We start from the raw sequence: 21,420 nt of genomic DNA, 5'->3' as shown, positions 1-21,420 counted from the left end.
AGAGAGGAATCCAGTGAGGTGGAGATTATAAGCTTCCTTTTCCTTCCCACTTTTCCAAGCATGGCAGGGTATCAAAGGCTGGGGTGGGGTTAGGGGTGGTGCATTTGCAAAAATAAATGAAAAAGCCAAAGCCCTGCTTTCAAGCACTGCTGGTTCCTGCTCTGCATATTCCGAGGCCTTGAGGGTCCCTGTCATCTTTCTTGCCTGGCTGGGACATGAGCCTTCCCCAGCCAGCCCCTTACTTAATGGAGCTCTATAACTCTTCATTTCCTGGATGCATGTCGGGTTAAGCAGGTGGCACACAGCTGGCATTTCTCACTTGCTTTCTGGCATTTCCCATTTTTATGGGAAAGCTAACCTGCCTTTTTTATATACATATAAAGCCCCAGAGTTCCAAAGTTTAATATCCTCGGTGTTAGATTCTCAAAGGACTTGGAAGTTAGAGACTGCCTGCGGCTGGAATTTGATAGAGCAGCAACTTATCACTGGGCGTGTGATTTATTTGCTCAAGGGAAGGAGGAAGCGCAGAGGGCAATTAAGTGGGTTTTGAGTTTTGAGAGATTGGGGATGCTGAGAAGCAAGTGAGGAGGAGGAGCAGCTGAGGGGCTGTAAATCCCTTCTGACGGAACCCAGTGTTTTTAAAATAATAGCTGACTTTAAAACCAGCTAAAATCAGGCAGAGCTGAGGATGGTTCCCACCCAGCTGTTTCTTTTATCTGGAGGATCAACACTTGGGGAGGGCAGACACCTCTAGATGCTCTCTAGAGTCCGACCATATGGCTTGGGCTATGTGATCGAGTGTGCTGCATTGGTCCTGCCTCAGGGCCTTTGCACCTGCTGGCCCCTTAGCCTGGAGGCCTTGTCTCCCAGATATCCACAAGGCTTATTTCTTTTGTCTCAGCATGCCATTGCCTGGAGCAGCTTTTCCTGAGGGTCCTAGCCTAGAAGGTTCCTAGCCCCACCATGTTTTTCCCAATAAGTTCATTCTGTTCATAGCACTCATTCCTCTCATCAATTTGCTGGCTTCCTTATTTATCACCTAAATTCTCCTCTATCACATCAGACCCAGAAGAAGAGGGTGCACCTCACTCACTGTATCTATTACACCTAGAACACTACCAGGTCCACATGGCACTCACTAAAGGGATTGTGATTGTGAACTCTGGGTCTCAGTAAAACAAGATTGGCTTGAATGACAGGTCTCAAAAGTGGGGTCCCCAGATCACCCATTTTATTAATAGCATCACCTGGGAACTTGTCAGAAAAGCACATTCTCAAGGCTTACCCTGGACTCCCAGAATCGGAATCTCTTGCGGGTGGGAATAGCCATCTTTGTTTTCCTAAGCTCTTCCAGGGGGATTCTCATGCACACTCAAGTTTGTCGGCCACTGCTCCAGTGCTTAAATACCTGTGAGGTCCAGGCAGGTGGTGTCACTGCAAGAAGTGGACCAGGTGTGGCAGAGGAGACCCTACGCGCCTGGTCGAGGGACATCCAAATGTAAGACTGAGCCTGCCCAAAAGTCCAACACCCCTTCCTTCCTAAAAGGACCAATTGTTATTTTCATCCAGAGCCCTTTAGAACTCCCCAAAAAAGCCCACAAGCAAAACAAGCCAAGAAAAGTAAAGATACAGGACCCTGAGAAGGTGTTTTTGTTTGGTTGGCTGTGATATGTATGCTCTGGTGGGGATCCCATACCCAGAAACCCTGGAAGAAGAGGCCTGGCCATGGGAGGCACCCGTAGCATCGCATCTCTCCATCCTTCAGCAGCTTTGTATGTTGGGAGGACAGCGGCAGCCAGGTAGGCTAGACCCTGCCCTCGTGGCGTGTACAGTCCGGAGGGAGAGACGGCTCATAATCAAAGACTCCAGCTGACCCATGTGCAATGGCAACCACAACAAGGGCTGCAAAGATGGAGTGCCTGGTGCCACAGGGGCCGATGGGAGAAGGGGCCTGACTGGGAGGTTTCTGAGGCCAGATGGGGACAGCGTCGCGGGCCGAGAAGATGAACCAGTGGGCAGTGGCCCTGAGCTAGGCCGCTGTGGCTGGAGCTCTGTGAGCAAAAGGGGTGAGCCATCTTCAGGGGCCAGACTCTGCAGGGCCTTTGGGCGCTGGAGGAGTCAGGTCTGTGTCCACTGTTGGGCAGTGGGAAGCCATTGTAGTGGGGGAGTGACCTGGTCAGCTTTGCATTTTGAAGCCACCACTCAGAGTTCTGGATGGAAAATGAATTGGGAGAGGCAAAGTGGCCATGAGGGGCGGCACGGTCATCCAGACAGGCTGCTGCTGCTGCTGGGTCGCGTCAGTCGTGTCTGACTCTGTGTGACCCCATAGGCGGCAGCCCACCAGGCTCCCCCATCCCTGGGATTCTCCAGGCAAGAATACTGGAGTAGGTTGCCATTTCCTTCAGCATTATTATTAGTGGTAATATTAGAATATTATTAGGCATAATAATATTAGAAATAGCACTAACATTATTAGGCATGATATGAGCCATGTTCAAGGAGTACACTTTCTGGCCAGTCGCTGGGCCAAGCACTGTACTTCCGTGATCCCATTTCCTCCTCATAGCCCGTCTGCAATACGACTTACTACCCCTAAGTAAGTTGCTTGCTGCAGTAAGATTACCACGAACTCAGTGGCTTGGAACAACAAAAACGTATAGCTCTGAAGGTTGGAAGTCCAAAATGAGTCTCACAGGGTTATAATCAGGGCTTGGACAGCACTGCATTCTGTTCAGGGAGAGAGGTGGAGGTCCTAGGGGAGAACCTACCCCTTGCCTTTTCCAGCTTCTCTTGGCTGCCTGCATCCCTTGGCTTGCAGCCCCTTCCTCCATCCCCACAGCCAGCAAAGATTGATTCAGTCCTTCTCACGTCACGTCACTCAGCCTCCTCTTCCGTCCTCATCCTCAGATCTCCCTCTGCCTCTCCTTTGCCTTCCAGTTCACTTGCCACCTTCCCTCACTCAACTCTTGCCTTCCTTTTACAAGGACCCTTGTGATGACATGTTGGGCCCACCCTGACCCTCCAGAGTAATCTCCCCACCTCAAGAACCTTAATTAAATCACAGCTGCAGAATCTCTTTTGCGCGTAAATATTCTTTGCACATGCATGCTCTGTAATGTCTGACTTTGCAACTCCATGGACTGTAGTCTGCCTGGTTCCTCTGTCCATGGAATTTTCCAGGCAGGAATACTGGAGTGGGTTGCCATTTCCTTCCCCAGGGAATCTTGACACAGGAATTGAGCCCCTGTCTCCTGCTTCTGCCATGTCTCCTGCATTGGCAAGTGGATTCTTTACCACTGCGTCACCAGGGAAGCCTGTGGATATCTTTGGGGGACGGGTACTGAATTGACCAGTTACCGGTGGGAACACAGGTGAGCCACAGTGAGTCCCCAGGGCGTGTGGGCGCAGAGGGGGCAGAGATGGGCTGGGAACCGGTCTGTCAGTCTTCAGAGAAGGTTGCCCCCCACCCCCACTCCCCACCATTCACACTGGCTTGGCTCCCTGGCTTTGATGGTGAGGAGTTTGTGGGAGAGAAAGGAAACAGCTGCTATGGTGTTCAGATTTCTTTCCCAGTCACTGTTTTGGCAGAATGAGCCAGTTTGGACAGAGGCCCTTGGAGAGAAACCCACTGGATGGTTTTATCTGATCGGTTCTGACAAGCCTCTTTTAGGCCGGTTTACAATAGAAATCTTACACTTGCCACACCAAAGGTTTACTGTGTCACCTGGGATGTGGGATCAAAAACAGCCTTCTATGAGCTGCCTGGGGTCAGGGCTGGGAGGGACAGTGACTTGTAGATAAGATGGGAAATTCCCAGTCCTTGCTCTTCTTCTAGGAGGAACACGATCTTTGTTGCAGAGAGAGATGCTGTGTGTACGCTAACTCTTGGTCCTACCCCCCAGAAGCTAGAGAGGTTCTGAATATATCCATAAGCCTCTGAAACACCTTCTCTTGACCTCCAGACTGACTGCTAGCAGCGGAGCTCATTAATCTTCATTGCTATCGGTGATGTTAGTAGCAATATTACAGCCACAATTTACTGAGGGCCAATGATGTGTTGGAGCATGAAAAAAACTGTTAAAACTCAGAAGATGGGAGTTAAGAACATAGACCCTGGGGCCAACCTGCTTGGGTTCAAATCCCAGGCTGACTTTACCTCTCAGAGCCTCATCTGCAGAAATGCGGCTGATCCGAAACTCGATTAAATCAAGGATGCTGTCGACTAGAACACGTGTCATTTCTTCTGTGTACTCCAGAGAAAGGCCGTGCCTGGGAAACTGTCACCTGTCCACGAGTGCAAAACCCATTCTGATTTCAAAGATGTTCGTTACAATGTGAAGAAATGCCCATTGGAATCAATGAAACACCAAGAGAGTACCCACCTCCTGGGTTCTTAGGCTTAGACCGGCATCAGGCACATAGAAAGGGCTTGGCCCGTGTCAGCTGGTATTGTTACTATTGTCCCCATTTTACACATGAGGAAGATAAGGTTGGAGTCACTTCCCAAGGTCACCCAACAAAGCCGTAAAGGGTAGAGTTGGAATTTGGATTCCCTCTGCTCTGTGTCTCTTTCGTGGTCCCCGAATCATGTCCAGTGCCTGGGCATCCGCACCATGGATGCCATGGCTGTGTGTCCCTGACACAGGTCCTCTGCCCCTCTGGGTGTCTGCGTCCTCACTTGTGAGAGGTGGGTGACAAGGTGGACCCTGCAGGGATGCTGAGAGGAGGCTGGGAGTGAGATAGGTCCCACACGTGTTCAGAAAACCATCCCATCCTCCTTTCCCTTCCCCGCTGTACATCCATCCACAAGTGACTTTTAGGGCACTGGCATTAGCCACAGAAATCCCACGCTCGGAGCAGTTGCTGTGGATACTTGGACTGACCTGCCTGCACTGTTGGAGCCTCAGCCACTCATACGCCTTCCCAGTGCCTATTCCGGCTCAGAGCTCAGCCCTCAGCCTACACCTCTTGTCACTCAGCCACCTATACACACCCGAGCAGACACAGCCTGGCTCTCCCCTTTCCCCTGAAGGCACTGTCCCTCTGGACTGTGTGAAGCATTTAGAAATGGATACCTGGGATGTCAATATTGGCTGAGATTTTATTTTAACACCATGTGTTAATGGTTCATCTTTTCCTTGCTGATTTTTTTTGAATTTATTTTTAATTGGAGGATAATTGCTTTACAATAGTGTGTTGGTCTCTGCCATACATCAACATGAGTCAACCATAGGTATCCACATGTCCCCTCCTTCTTGAACCTCTGTCCCTCCCACCTCCCGCCCCATCCTACCCCTCTTGGTTGTCACAGGGTACTTGATTTGAGCTTCCTGTGTCATACAGCAAATTCCTACTGGCTATCTATTTTATATACGGTGATATGTATGTTTCCGTATCCTCGCTCAGTTCATCCCACCCTCTCCTTCCCCACTGTGTGCAGCAGTCTGTCCTGTACGTCTGTGTTTCCATTGCTGCCCTGCCAATAGGTTCATCAGTACCATATTTCTAGATTCCATATAAATGTGTTGATATACAACATTTGTTTTTCTCTTTCTGACTCACTTCACTCTGTATAATAGGCTATGGGTTCATCTACCTCATTAGAACTGACTCAAATGTGTTCTTTTTCATGGCTGAGTAATATTCCATTGTATGTAGGTACCGCAGCTTCTTTATCCATTCACCTGTTGATAGACATCTGGGTTGCTTCCATGTCTTAGCTATTGTAAATAGTGCTGCAGTGAACATTGGGGTACATGTGTCTCTTTCAGTTTTGGTTTTCTTGAGGTATATGCCCAATAATCACTGATTTCTTTTAAAGTAGATTTTTTTGGAAGGATAATGTACCTACCACAGTGTTCATATCCTAAGAGCTCAGCCTGATGAATTTTCACTAAACACACATCCATATAACCAACATCCACATCAAAACACAGAGCATCACCTGCCCCCAGCACCCATCACGCCCGTTTCAGCCTCCACTGCTGTGCTAACTTGTAGCACATAAACCAGTTTTATGTGCTTTTGGACTTCATATAAATGGAATCATTCAGTGTTTGTGTGGCTTCTTTTGCTCAGCATTTGTTTATAACTTCATGTCTTTTGCAATTAGCAATAATTTGCTTGTTAATAATCCAGTATGAATATATTTTGTTACATGGATATATCATCATTTTTCTGTTGGTGGACATGTGGGTAGGTTCCAGTGTGGGGCTAATATGAATGGATTGCTATTAACATTTTAGAATATTCTGATACCTTCTGGTACATGTCTGTAGGTCAATGTGAGTATGCATGCCTGCTGGGTACATGGTTAGGGAAGGAATTGCTGGTCCTGGCTTATTTGCATATCTCACTTTAGTGGATGTGCCAAGTTGTGATCCTACCAATTGATATCCTACCAGCCTGTGTGTGTGAATGTGTGTGTGTGTGTGTGTCCAGGGGGCTCCAGATGCCATAAGGTGGTGTGTGTGTGTGTGTGTGTGTCCAGATGCCCTAAGTTGGAAGGAGAAGCACAGGCTTTAGCAGACGCTGCTGGAAAGGTGGGTGTGAGCAGGGGAAAGGAGACAAGGATGAACATTTGAATCCTGCAACTTCTACACGATCACCCTGAGAGTCTAGGAGTCTCGGAGCCTGTTGCAGTCGTTCACCGTGCTGTCTACAGTGGGAGCGTATAATATTTCTTCTGGCGAGTAATCAGCGTAGGTGACTATTCAGGAACAGCATCTCTGGGCAAGGGAATCCACGCACGGTCTCCACCATCCTGAATACTTAAATGTCACTTCGGTCTAATTGGCTGTGCAGCCCACTCCCCCCTCCTCCACCTCGCCTCTGGCAGCCACAGCAAACGCACCGCCTGAGACAGCAAGAGGGGACAGCCCTGAGTCACCGTGGCTGCCGCCCGCCAACAAACTGGGCAGCCTTGGACAGGAGAATCAGCCTCCCTGTGAGTCAGCTACCCTGGGAATCTCACCTCAAGCAGGTGAAGAAACCAACCGTAGTCGAAGATCATGAGTGATTATAGGTAGCATGATAAGTGGATAGATGGGTAGATAATACGTGGACAGACCAATGTGACGTGTACATAAATATATAATTCTTACATATATATTTGCACACAAGTATGTGTGTGTATGTTCACCATTTTATTGATCATTTACCACCTCTCATAATAGCCAGCATTTCATGAATAGTGACTGTATTGGGCATGGAGAATTGCCTACACCCTTGACACACCCGATTTCATGCGATTCTCCTAAGAAACCTTATAAAACCAAAATCTGTATTGGCCCCATTTTACAGATACTGAAACTGAGGCTCAGAAAGGTTAACTCTCCTGCCCAGGGTCACACATTACAGACAAATGACGGTTCTAACCCGATCTGACACTAGGCCCCTGTCCTAACCACTGTGGACACCAGTGAGAGAGATCTCTCATTCAGTCCTCATACTAACTTTCTGGCTAGGTCTCCTTAGTTCCCTTGATAGATGAGGAACCTGAGGCCCAGAGAGGTTAGGTAACCCTCTGAAAGACACAAAGACACATGGTAGGTGAAGAGCAGAGCCCTTCGGAGACCAGAGTTCTGGCTATAACCACATGATCTCAGCTAATTCTAGCCCACAGCAGGGCTTGGTAACTACTAAAGCAGTGAGCACAATGCCAAGAACATTTTAGCAGTCAAGTCACAGATTAAAAGAAAAATTCATACCATCATTTTGACACAGAAAACGAACTTTCCTAGTGTCCTCCCTTCTTCTTTCAGCCAGTAGTGGATGCAGTGAGCAAGATGTGGTCCTAGGGGCTGGGGATGCCGTGGTGAATCTAGAACTCATTCATTCTCTCATTCATTTGGTGACTGTTCATCGAGTGCATGGTCTGTGTGCACCAGAAATCATGCTCATTGCAGAGGAAACGGATGGATAAACATGCCGGCAATTAAATGAGGTGTTACTGTCACTGTATAATGTCCTTTTTCATCTTGTCATTCATCTTGAACCGCTGGTCCTCAAAGTAAACTCAATGAGGCTGAACATAGCTTGAAAATCCTCTGTCTAGAAGGCATCTGGTTTGGGGGAGTGTTACTGGTGTCTACACACCCCTGTCCAAAGGCTTTTATATATCATTCACTTCGTACACATCAGCGATGGCTTTGCTGGTCTTTCGCACTGTCCCCACACACCAGTGGCTCCTGGCAAGTGATGGCAACTGGGATGAGGAGCCAGCAGAGCCCTGTCTGAGTGCTGCCTGTGGACTCCCACACAGAAGTCATAGGTTTCGAGCAGATTTTCACCTGTGAGAGCCTGGGTTAGACAGTATGTGGCATTCCTGCTTCTGGGATAGGCTAGACTCTGAAGGTATCCTTGGATGCCGAGGGGGGCAGGGGGAAGCTGGTGAAGATCCTGAAGAACCCCAAAGGACTTGCTCCCAGACCTGCATCCCAGAACCAGAACCAAGGTCCAGTAGCAGACTTAATATCTCACAGGCGTAATAGTGGCGTGTCCACACACGCCCCACTCTCTATGTGTCACTTTTTGTGTGTGTGCCGCACAGCTTGCAGAATCTTTGTCCCCCAACCAGGGATCAAACCTGGGCCCTGGCAGTGAAAGCGCCAAGTCCTAACCACTGGACCACTTGAGAATTCCCTCTATGTGTCGCTTTTAATAGCTGTTGTGGGTGGCCCTTATCTTAACTATTGCCAACCATTAATTTTGTTCTTTTGCTTTCCAGCCTCTGTAAGGGCCGGACACTCTATTCTGTGGTGAGGGACGCCAAGATCGTCTTGGATGTCAACAAAACGAGGCAGATTGCCCAAGAAATTGTGAAGGTACCGTCAGGTCTGGGGCCTCTTCCCTGAACCTCAGAAAAACCCGGCCCCATCTTGAGACTCACGGTCTGGCTTCAGACCAACAACTTGGGCTTAGAAGAAATTAAACTTGACCTGAATGACACCAGGCTGTGTGTGTGTAAGAATTTTGCTGAAACAGCCATTAGAGATGGTCAGCCAATATTTGGTATCCTTCTGGTGCCCCGTTGTCAGGATAATTGGGTGTGTGCAGGGCCCAGGGGGCTCTTCTCATTACTAGAATTCCTTACCCCGTGAATCCTTGAATTCCCATGAGTGTAAACCATCTCTCTCCATAGCTGCTGGGGAAATATCAACTAGTTAGGTGTTGTTTGGGATTAGAACAAACGGGAACATCCTGTTTTCTGGTGGGTACCTCGTGACTCCGTTGTATTCAGGTTTTCATTTTCCATTGGATGTGTTAGGACTGAACTTCAAAAAAGAAATAAAACTGTGACTGCTCGTTAAGGCAAAAATAGAAATCCAGGTATTTCACCCTTGAGCCTGACCTCCCATAAGCCCTTCTCCATGTTCTTGATTATTGCCTCATGACACGTCTCTTGAGGAACACAAGTGAATTTCTGCAGTGGTGTGGAATAAGATCTAGGGGATTCCTTTCTCTTAGGGGCCCTCTTTTCAGATTTGGTCCTGCCCCTTTCTCTCAGGGGAGATCTTCCCTTGCTTCTTCTTCAGGAAGCAGAAGCACTTAGATGGAGATGGTTTTGCTATGATCTGAGGCTGGTAGCAGATTTCTGCCTTGGGGAGCCAGCCTATTCCCACTTGCCATGCCTTCTGCACCCTACTTGCAAGCCTGGGTGTCTGGCCCCAGGTCTGCAGCTGTTCAGCGTTTGTGGTCTCAGTGGAAAGGCAGGGCGTGCGAACCAGGAGCCCAGGCCAGGCTACAGTGAGCACACAGCTATCCTTGTCTCCTACAGGGCATGGGCTACCTCCACGCCAAGGGGATCCTGCACAAGGACCTCAAGTCCAAGAATGTCTTCTACGACAACGGCAAAGTGGTGATCACAGACTTCGGGCTCTTCAGCATTTCCGGGGTGCTGCAGGCTGGCAGGTGAGTGCTGGTTGGAAGGGCCCCGAGGGGTTCTTGAGAGGTGGTGGTCAGGGGATGGGAAGTTACCCAAGTGGCTTTAGTGACCTAGACATGATACTGGGCCTGAGATCGTGTAACCGAGGGGCAAGGCTGCTATGCCCGTGGTCAGTGCTGGTGCCCAGGTCAGGCTCCGAGTCCCACGGGGCCTGTCTTGGAAGGGGTGCCTTTGAATGGGCACAGAGCTTCCTTCAGTCCTACAACGCCCTTGCCCTTGAATTTTACCCAAAGACTCTCTCCTTACTCCAAGCACACACATGGAAGTTGGACTCACCCAAGCACCCTTGCTCAGTTTTCATGTGAATTCCTTCATTTCAGAGCAGCTGGAGTATAGTTGAGAGCAAGAGACGTGAAGTCAGACCCACACAGGGCCTAGTGTGGCTTGGCCACTCATTAACTGTGCCTTCACGTTCCTGCAAGAACAATGATGGGTATGATGATGCCTACCTTAGGCTCTTTATGAGGGTAGAATAAGATAGCACACAGCGAATGTCCAGCACAGCGCCTGGAGCACATCAAGCCCTACAAACAACAGCCACTGTGGAGCTGTTCTAATTAGTATGAATTTGCATATACCTCCCCAGTATCACCCAGGAGGATCATTAACTATTGTTAAATAATTAAATCTCAGCCACCACTCACGCTGGAGCAAGCTGCCTTGAGCTGACCAGTGAAGAAACAGCCGGGATCCCAAATAAACAACCCATAATTCTGAAGGTCTGCCCTTTGTAACTTTTAATTTGGAGAGTTGTGCTCACGCGTGCGCGCACACACATACACACACTTTAAACCCAGTGTGTTTTCTCTAATCACGCCTCTATAACAAATGGTATGCCTCTCCAGAAAGACAGCTTTGCACCCCCCCATCCAGGCTTCTCTATTTGTACTCCTGTTTCAGCTGATTTGGGGAATCTCTGATCTCTTTGAGGTATGCCCCAGGAGCCCCAATACTCCTCCCGGCACAAGTGAATTTTGTTCATGCTTTATAATACTTTGAATCTCAGTCAGACCATCTGAGATTTGGCGAAACCTGATCTTGCTGTTCTTTGCGATGCAGTAACAATCAGAAGCTTAAGGGTTTGTTTGTTTGTTTTTTCAGATATTACTTCACCCAAAGAGATTCATCTTCCAAAATGATCTATAGTCCCTAAGATAAGAAAATAAGGAGACAGGAAATTAATAGATAGATGGAGAGGGTCATCAAGGCAAAACCTAAGAAGCCAGGAACTCACTGAGGTTCCAGTTTCCTGGTTGGGGAATAGCTTTTTCCATCACCCTAAGGTCAAGGGCAGAGAAGGCAGTTGGTGATGTCACTCTGAACCTAAGTACTTAGTGTCGAGACATGAAGAGTCTCAGCAGGTGTCTTTTTTAACCTAGTTCAAGGCTCTTTAAAAAAAAATATCAGATTCTTCCCTCCCAGTGGCAGGTCCTCACTCATCCTCCTGGCCAGTGGCTTTTCCCCCAAGTTGGGGAAAGCGGGGCAGGGCCTCTGCTTTGTTCCCCATTAACTCATGGTTTTCTGAAGCTATAGACTGAAGAAAAAGCAAAGAGAAATGGAATGACCTTCAGCTTATTCATGGAGGCCCCATGTCAACCAGGAAGAGAAGTCAAATCAAGGGCAAGATGGCTTCTGGCCTTGTCCCCCAGATAGCACCCCGCCCCCAACCGTGGCCCAGTCTGGTTATCAGTGCAAATCCAGTTAGTGTCACACGGGGCCAGGGAACCCTCAGTAACACCTCCCCACCAGAGACCCACATCACTTGGCTACCCAGGAGGAGCCATCAGTGCCTGCCTGTTCTTTTTTTCCTGTTGCTGGGAAAATAGGGCTTAATTCAGAACTTTGCTCCCAAATGGTGCCATGGAATTCTTGTAGAATTGTGGTTAGGAGTCTAGTCACTGGAGTTTTAAAGACTAGTGATCAAACAGATCTTAGTTCTTTTCACTTTTTATCTCCGTGGCTTTGGGAGGGTCACTTAAGCTTTTTGGGCTTCCCAGGTGGTTCAGTGGTAAAGAATCTGCCTGCCGGTGCCAGAGAACATGGCTTTGATCCCTGGTTGAGGAAGATTCCCTGGAGAAGGAAATGACAACCCACTCCAGTATTCTTGCCTGGAGAATCCCATGGACAAACTTTCCTGGAGGGCTACAGTCTATGGGGTCACCAAGAGTTGGATACGATTTAGCAGCTGAGCACACGCACACACTTAAACGTTTTGAGGCTATTGCCTCACCCATAGAACAGTGGTGATACCCAGTTGATTGTGGGCGCCTGAGAATTAAATGGGCTGGAACTCCTGGCATACAGTAGGCAGGAGTAACTGCCTACTGTATGCCAGGAGGCATACAGTACTCAGCAGGAGTTACTTGCCTTCCTACCCTTCCCTCAATTAGATCGTGGGGCATCCACAGTGCTCCATGCCCAGAAAGGGGAGATCAGCCATACCTGAGGCAAGGGTGAGGGTCACAGTAAAAGTGAGCACATTCTGAACATCCAGACAGACTCCGGGGCTTCCCTGAGCCCATCCCCAGCATTGTTTTGTCTACAGCTGTTCTGCCATCATCCAGAAAATGTGTCATTTAAGATGCCAGTGCTATCATGCCAGCCACCTATAGTGATACCCATAATGAAGACAATTTGGGTTGGTCACTGATAGGCCCATCACCAGGGGAACAGGACAGCCCAGGGTGTCTGTGCCAGGCCTGGGTCCCAGCCCCCTGCCAGGCATGTGCCTACATCCACCCCAGGATGATGGTTATCGAGTGACCCAGCCTTACAGTTCCAAAGCTCCACTGCCCCAGCAAGTCAGGAGGAGGCAGAAGGGGCTGTTGAGTGAGATGGAAACTGGCAGATTTGTCCTTCTGGCAGCAGCATCCCACCCCACACAGCCTGGTCATGCCAGGAGAAGGGCGGCTGGCCCAGGATACGACCCCTCTCTCTTGGGTGACATTCTTGCTTTGGACTCTAACCTCCATTCCATTTCTGAATCCTCAAGACGCAAAAACATCCACCGGGAATAATGATGTCCAGGATTCGTGTAGCCCTGGCAGCTGACCCAACCCTTCTCCTTTTCATTCTTGCACCAGTCACCTGGAGTTCAAGTTCAGGTGTTCATTTCACAGATGGGAAAGTGGAGACTCAGTTCTGTTCAACGACACACAGCTAGTAAGCAACCCCTGCAGGTGTCCCCGATTCTAGAAGCAAGAACTCATTGGACCCTGCAAACTAATGGTTTGTTTGTTCTTTTAATGAATGGATTTGAGTCCTATTTTCTAGCAGAGGATGTGTTCTATCAGGTCAGCCAATACACATGTTCCCAGCTGAGGTCCAAGGAGAGGCTGCTATGCAGTCTTGCTTCGGCTCTCACTTGGAGGCGACCAGGGATGGACACGGGAGTGGGTGGTGCAGTGCAGGGCAAGAAGCTCCAGCTCTGGGGCCAGTTGGATGAGTTTTGCAATTCTGCCTCCCTGGTAGAAGGGCAGCCTCAGAGCAAGTCACTTAATACCTCTGAGCCCCATTTTCTCTTGTGCAAAATAAACTAGACGAAGATGAGTGAGTTTTTTTTAGGATTTAAGATTAATGTATATGAGACACATGCCTGCAAGTGTATATGTTGTAGATCTCCTCCAGGAGCATTAACTCAGTCAGTTCGGTCTCTCAGTCGTGTCCGACTCTTTGTGGCCCCATGGACTGCAGCACACCAGGCTTCCCTGTCAATCACCAACTCCCGGAGCTTGCTCAAATTCATGTCCATTGAGTCAGTGATGCTATCCAACCATCTCTTCCTGTCACCCACTTCTTCTCCTGCCTTCAGTCTTTCCCAGCATCAGGGTCTTTTCTAGTGAGTCAGCTCTTCACAGCAGGTAGCTAAAGCATTGGAGCTTCAGCTTCAGCATCAGTCCTTCCAATGAGTATTCCGGACTGATTTTCTTTAGGATTGACTGGTTTGCTCTCAGTATTCACTAATCCAGTGTTTACCGAGGCTCTGTATAGAACATAAGTGCCATGAATAACGAGGACCAGCTCTATTTGTTCAATGAAGATGGAGGAGGGGCGCCTCAGTGGTGAAGGAACAGGATGACGGTTTGGGTGTTGAATGTCTCTCTCCAGACCATCCTGTCTTGTACCTCCCACTGGGTCTTGGCCTCAAGTACAAGGTCAGGTAGTGCCTGATGGGGAGCACGGGGCAGGGGAGGAACGGAAGAAAACCAGCAGAGATGGTCCAGGGGCTTGCAGTCAGTGATGGAAGACCGGTCCTCTCCGGGCTGTGAGACAGGCTCACTCTGTGCTTCACTCCTCCAGGCGTGATGACAAGCTGCGTATCCAGAACGGCTGGCTGTGCCACTTGGCCCCAGAGATCATTCGCCAGCTATCTCCCGACACAGAGGAGGACAAGCTCCCCTTCTCCAAACACTCGGATGTCTTTGCACTCGGGTAGGTGGCCCGACCCAGGCTCTTCAGAGCCCCAGCCTGGGCAGAGGGGCACTTCCCTTTTGGAAGGGAAAGGCATCTATCTGAAGATTTCTGGGTGAAATTATGGGGGGAGGGGTCTGAGCGGGCTGTAGTAGAGAGACCATAGCAAACCTCCACGCCTGGTTTCTAACTGATGATGCGAACATGGCAAATTGCCTGACTCACTCATTCATTCATTCATGCAATAGCTTTGTACTGGGTGCCTAGTATTAATGAATTGTCAGAAACTTAGTGGCTTCAAAAGACATTTATGATCTCAAGTCTCTGTGGTCAGGAGTTTGGGAGTGGTTCTGAGCTGGCTCAGCATCTCACATGAGGTCACAGTCAAGATGTTGACCGGGGCTGCAGTCTCATCTGATGGTTTGACAGCTGAGGATCTGTTACCAAGGTGACCACTCACATGGCTGTTGGCAGGAGGCCTCAGGTCCTCACCCCCAGGCCTTTCCACAGGCTCAGCGCCAAGAAGCTGCGCTGCGTTTTATGACCTGATCATAGAAATTATATATAGTCACTTCTACCATACTCTGTTTGTTAGAACCAAGTCAGTAATCAAGGTGAGGAGAATTAAGCTCTACTTTTTTTTATAAAAAGGGGTATCAATTTGTAGACATTTTAAAACCAGCATAGGTTCCCTATTCTCTCTTGTCTAATGGAAGACAGACAAGGAAACAGTTGTTTTTACAAAATTCCATGATAAATGCTATGCTGAGGATAAGCACAGGACTGTGGGAAGAAAGGAGGAACTAAATCCAGTCTGGAAGATCAGAGAGGACTTCCTGGAGGAGGGGACTCCTGAGCCTGTGTTAAAGCATAAGTAGTCCAGGTGAGGGTAAGGTAAAGTGTTCCAGATAGAAGGGACACATGAAAAGGAACAAGGGTGACAAGGAACAAATTGTCCACCATGGAGGACACTGGGGAACAGGGCAGGGGGAGGAAAGAGAGCCGATGGATGAAGAATCGGGGGGGAAATGATACTAAGGTGGTGAGATGAAAGCCTAGAGAGGAGAGAAGGCACTCTGCAGGGACTTAGAGGCTGAGTTAAGACGTTTTCATCTTCAGGGCACTAGGAAGCCACTGATGGTTACTAAGCAGGAGAATGACGTAATCACGTGTTGAATTTTAGAATAATCTCTACTGTGCCAAAAAACAGGAAGGAGGAGGACAAATGGGGCCAGGTGACCAATGCAGGGGGAGACCCTGAAATTCTGCACTGAATCAGTGCCGGGGGAATGAAAGCTGGGATTGGACATAAGAAGCAGGACTTGGGGAGTGGAAGTGATAGGGCTTGACTGTTGGTTTAAATGTGGGTGGTGCCAATATCTTCCTGAAACAACTGGGTGGAGAGTAGTGTCCTTTGCCAAAGTAGAGACCCTGCCTTGGGGGGGGGGGGGGCGGGGTGTACCAGCAAGGCAAAGAGAGCAGATCTGGACACAGTGAGTTTGAGCCACCTTGGAGTCAGCCGACGGAAGTGACCAGAAAGCAGCTGAATCTATGCATCTGAAGTCTGGGGACGAAGGGCGTAGGACTCATCAGCAAAGACCCAGAGTAACTGCAGCCGTGGGAGGAAATGCATTGTCTTTGAGAGTACAGAGGAGGGAGAGAGGCTCCAGGGCACTGTCCTAAGCTGGAGACCCCGGCACTACAAAAAGATCCACCAGGAGCCTCATCTTACCTTGACTGTGGGGGGCGGTTGCAGGGACTGGCAGAGATGACGCTGGGGAAGCTGTTTGGGAAAGCTGGAGGCTCGCAGATATGTGAAGTTAGATTTTAGCACCACCAGGAGCTGGTACAGAGACCATCTTCCACGAGAAGCACCCCCATTGTGTCCTCTCCATAAATCAGGGTGGGGGCGGCATTGCCTGGCACATCAGGATTCTCGCCATCTGTCACTTGGACCCCTTTAGAGGCTGTCACTTGTTCCAGCTAGTTTATGCCCAGATCTTTATCTAGTTAAATATTGTTATCTGAAACCAAATTGCAGTAATTAAGTTGGTATATTTTAGTATCAATTTAGCAAAAGAAAAAAAAAAAAGAATGTAATTAACAAGATGTACCAAAGTAAGTAATTGGTTTTCCACTGGAGTTTTAATCTTGAGCAAATTTTTTCCCCCTTAAAGCAAGTTTCTCTTGAAAGTTAGGTTTGAAAGGAAGTTTTAATGAGACCTTTATTCCTGACACTGCTGAATTCCGAGGGACCTGGTGCTCTTGGTTCCCTGCCAATTAGGTGCGTCTTGTTGCTTGGGAACCTCATGCTGGGACATGACTTGGAACAAAAAATGGATTTTTTAAAGTGTGTTGAGCACCGTGTTAAGCTTGTCATGGGCACTGTCTCAGGGCATCTTCAGAAGTACAACTTTGAAGCAGTTACCACTGTTCCCAATTGACAGATGAGGAAACTGTGGTTCCGAGTGGTCCAGTGACTTGCCTTACAGTAATTAACCATGGAGCTGGGAATCGGGCTCGGGTCATCCTGACTCCATAGTTGGAGCTTTTAACCAGGGAGCCCCCAATGGGCTTGACAGTCATTTCACCACTCAAAGCCCTACTTCCCTCAGCCACAAATCAAAGTTAATGAAGCCACTGTGATATTCTAAGGACTGAATGAGAAAACATCTGTAAGGCCCCCAGCACAGGGCCAGGCTTCCGATAGTCTCCCTTCCTCAGTTCACATGAGCAGTGCCTACTCGTGCCTCTGTCACCAGGCCCCAGCCATCAGCTATAGGGTCGCCCTCCCTGCCCCAGTTACAAAGGACCCAGAAATAGGACAGTGTGTAGGTTTCCCAGTAGCGCAGGATGGCCAATGGTGTGATTCTGTGGTCAGATGGTCTCAACTCAGGCTGTGACCTCTCTCACAAGCTATGTGACCCTGGGTAAGATACATAACCTCCTGAGCCTCAGTTTCCCCAGCTGTGAAATGGGGCTGATAATAGCACTTCTTGTTTTCAAATGTAGCTTTTTAACCTTCTTCCAGTATGGTGAAGCCAGTGGATCAGGAAACAACTTACCATTGGATTGTTTGTTATTCACAGCTCCCAAAAAGAGAGGGCACATTGTCCCATGCAGGGGCTCATGGGGGGCACCAGGGTCAATCAAGAGGCAGAAGGAACAGGAAGAGAATATAGGCAAGAGCCATTATTGTGGTTTCCCCAGGAAGGCATGGATGAGGCAGGGTAAGCATATTTAAGACTGGCTGGTTTGACTAACTTCAGTGCTGTCTTGAGTAGGACAGGGGAATACCAGACCTGAACCTGAGAGCCTGATAGAGGAGATGGGGGACAGAGCTTTGGATTAGTTAGTCTGTATATGAAAATCACCACTTACAGGTCAGCCCTTTACTGTCTCTAGAAATTGGCTGGCCCTGAGAGGGGCAGACCCTCCAGGGTCAGCAATACCCCAGGTATCAAACCATCAGAATAAAAAGGCTTGCTTAATACACTTCCTCTATAATCATAATAAATACAAAGGGCTTAGATTAGTGTCCAGCACAGAGTGAAAACTCAGTAAGTGTTATTGTTTATGATGATGATGACTAGAACCATCCAGCACCTTAACTTGAGAACTTCCTGGCCATCTGACTCAACAGCCCAACACCTGAGCATCATCACCCATGCCTGCCCCAGATGGATGAGGTTAGCAGGGGAGAGAGGATGCTGAGAGGCGGGTCCCTAGAAATAGCTGGTTTGATACAGTCCTCTATTAGCTCAGTTAGTAAAGAATCTGCCTGCAATGCAAGAGACCCTGGTTCCATTCCTGGGTCAGGAAGATCTGCTGGAGAAAGGGATAGGTTACCTACTGCAGTATTCTTGGGCTTCCCTTGTGGCTCAGCTGGTAAAGAATCTGCCTGCAATGACCTGAGTTCAATCCCCGGGTTAGGAAGATCCCCTGGAGAAGGGAAAGGCTACCCACTCCAGTATTCTGGCCTGGGTAATTCCATGGACTGTATAGCCCATGGGGTTGCAAAGAGTCGGACACGACTTTCACTTTTCATCATTAAAAAGGATGACCGAAAAAAAAAATAAAATAAAATTAAAAAAAAAAAAAAAAGGATGACCGAGTACTCCATATTCTTTAAAGCAAATTTACATAAATTATCTTAGGTTAAAGGAAAGATCATTTCCTAGTGTTGTTTCAGATATTCCCTGAGTTGGGGAATCTTCTCAGTGAGTTGGGACCTATCCCCATGGTCCAACTCAGTGATAGCCCAGCATCCTCTGAACGCCCCTATGGCATCCACCATGGTCCTCACTGCTGCCCACACCTTCATCCCTTCAGCACCACCCAGCCCATCTCCCCACCCATCCCATGTGTGCTGCTCACTGAAGCAAGCAGTGGTTTCTTCAGTCATTACCATATCATGATTATGAAACAGATGATAACATAGTTGATCCCTCTAGAATAATCCCAGCATTGGGTTGTTCTGATATTCAGTCTCCCAGATAAACATTCTTCCACTGCAGTTTTATCATCATTCTCATTTGGCAGGTGAGGAAACCCGGATTCAGAAGGGAAGCAACCCACCCGGTGACATACTCCTAGCATAGAACAGAATCAGGACTTGAACACTTCAAGGCAGTCTGGCCTTCAGATCTTTATTTTTTTCTTTCCATTATTTCACAGGAAGGTTCCTTCTTAGAAAACACAAATATAATAGAAAAAATATGTCCTTTCTATTACTGAGAAAAGACAGCTTGCTTACATTTTGCTGTGTTGTTATTAATTCTCTTTATATCCATATATATATGGGTATACATATATCAATTGTGTATTATTATTATACATTATTATATACATATATCAATATGTATATAATGGTTTTTAAAAGTGTAGCACATCTAATATACAGTTTTGTGTCCTGCTTTTTTTCACTTAAATTTATATATTTAGCATTTCTATGTCAGCAAAATTTCTTTGAAATTTCCAATAATAAAGTATTGCATTTCATTTTAATGATTTACCATCATCCCTATTACCAATTTTGTTGAACAGTTTTGTTATTGCTACTTTTTTTCAGTGTCCTATATAATGGTGTACAGAAGAGCCTTATAAATGAATTTTTGCTTATATCCCTCATTTTCTCCTTAGAATCGTTTCCCAAAATTACAAACATGGGGCCAGAGATCCTAGCCACATTATATTAAACTGTTCAGTTTCTAGCTTTTGATTCATTTTAATTCAGGCACCAGAGAAGATATCCTGGGATAAGCATGACTTCTAAGACATCATGAAAGCTTAAAGTACATCTTAGGTAGCAAAACAGCTGTCCTGTATGGCAGAAGCTCAGGGGCCAGTGTGATCAGCCAGCAGGCTGACTGGGTGGATGTGTGTTGATGAGGGGACACAGAGTTGCAGGTGACATATCACCCCAGCACCCCCTTAACAATGTCTGCCCACAGGACTATCTGGTATGAACTCCATGCCAGGGAGTGGCCTTTCAAGACCCAACCAGCAGAGGCAATAATCTGGCAAATGGGCACAGGCATGAAACCCAACCTCAGCCAGATCGGCATGGGAAAAGAAATCTCGGTAAGTCCCAGGATGGTGCCAGGTCTGGGAGACAAAGGGAGAAGTAGACACAGTTCTAGGCACTCCTTTTCCTACATGTTAAGGTTGCAAATGCTTCCCTGGAGGGTGATAAAAACGCCAGCCCACAGCCTTGTCAGATAATGATTTGAAGCTTCAAAGGCAAAGTTTTCAAACTATGCCTGCAATTCAGTTTCCTACCATCAGGGTTCAGTACTCTTGGCCAGATTTTTCCTAGCAAGGGATTGCTGAATCTAGTAGAACCAATGAATCCCTCTTTTTCTGTTATTTTTTAAAGATATATATTAAACTATCACCAGTATCAATTATTCTAATTTTATTTAAATCTACATAAAAAGTTTAAGGCATCATCCAACTCAGAACAAGATGCACAAAAACACAGAAGCCCGAGTATAAATTAATAAACATCCTCCAAAACAGAGGAAGAATCCTCTGTTGATCAGAAAATAGATGAATCAGGGAACAAGTAATTATCTGGTATGTTTTTAAAGGATTACTTGTCTCTAGATTTCCTTTCTCAGGTGAGGCGATCACTGGTAGAGTAATTTTCCCCTCTGAGACTTTCAGGGGTACTTATAGTATTAGATGTGGATAGAAGCCTCAGGATCTTCCTCCTCCCTTTTGAGAAAACTGCCAAGAGACTCCTTGCAGAGCACTATTAATTTCAGTGTATCCCATATCTTCTATAATGGGATTTACCTAGTTTGCTATATAGGCTCAAAAAGTGGATAAGTAAAAGGATGGATGATGCATGGATAAATAATGCATGGCTGGATGATAGATGAAATGTAAATACATGAATTGAGATAGATAAATGGATAAATGCACAATAGGTGAATGCATGATGGATGGATGGATGGATGGATGATAGTGGAATCTGGAAGTGGAACAAATGGATAGACAGATCCAATGAGATGCCAAGGAGTAATCAGCAGTTACTATTTACATTAAATCATCACGTTGGTTCCTTTTAGGACATTCTTCTCTTCTGCTGGGCCTTTGAACAAGAAGAGAGACCTACCTTCACCAAGCTCATGGACATGCTGGAGAAACTGCCAAAGCGAAACCGCCGCCTGTCTCACCCTGGACATTTCTGGAAGTCTGCAGAGTAAGTGTTCCTTCCCCCTTAGCATCTCTTCCCACTGCTCTCTCTCCTGTGGCTTTTGTCACCTTTTTGCTCCCCTACTCCCAACTCCTCTGCCAACTATCTCCTTTCCATGTACCCACCTCCCTCCCCTACACAAGACCCTTCCCCACTGCGTTTCTGTTCAGGGGGGTCTCCTCTGGAATCTGGGTCCTAGAGGTATCCACACAGGGCATAGATCCCAGTGACTACCATGGCTATCTCATTACCCATCTCTTCCTGATGAAGGTTGACACCCCAGTGCATCTGAGCATCACATGGTAAAGTGGTACCCTGAACCCACCAAGCCCTACATGTCAGCTATTCATCAAAGTACAAA

At 47.6% G+C, this 21,420-nt stretch overlaps 1 protein-coding gene across 1 annotated transcript in view; it reads left to right on the top strand.

Annotated features, from left to right (window-relative positions):
- The window catches only part of KSR2 (kinase suppressor of ras 2), a 419,494-nt gene extending 398,425 nt beyond the window's left edge, over positions 1-21,069 (top strand). Inside the window, exons 15-19 of the mRNA XM_065904540.1 lie at positions 8,729-8,825; positions 9,779-9,912; positions 14,246-14,377; positions 19,810-19,939; positions 20,932-21,069. Of these exons, the coding sequence (XP_065760612.1) occupies positions 8,729-8,825; positions 9,779-9,912; positions 14,246-14,377; positions 19,810-19,939; positions 20,932-21,069 (631 nt within the window). The remainder of the gene's footprint in view (positions 1-8,728; positions 8,826-9,778; positions 9,913-14,245; positions 14,378-19,809; positions 19,940-20,931) is intronic.
- Positions 21,070-21,420: the final 351 nt, after the last annotated feature.

This window comes from Muntiacus reevesi, chromosome 13, assembly GCF_963930625.1.
Source record: "Muntiacus reevesi chromosome 13, mMunRee1.1, whole genome shotgun sequence".
Lineage (NCBI taxonomy): Eukaryota > Metazoa > Chordata > Mammalia > Artiodactyla > Cervidae > Muntiacus > Muntiacus reevesi.
The sequence above is the reverse complement of the archived record's forward strand: the minus strand, read 5'-3'. Positions and strand labels throughout refer to the sequence as shown.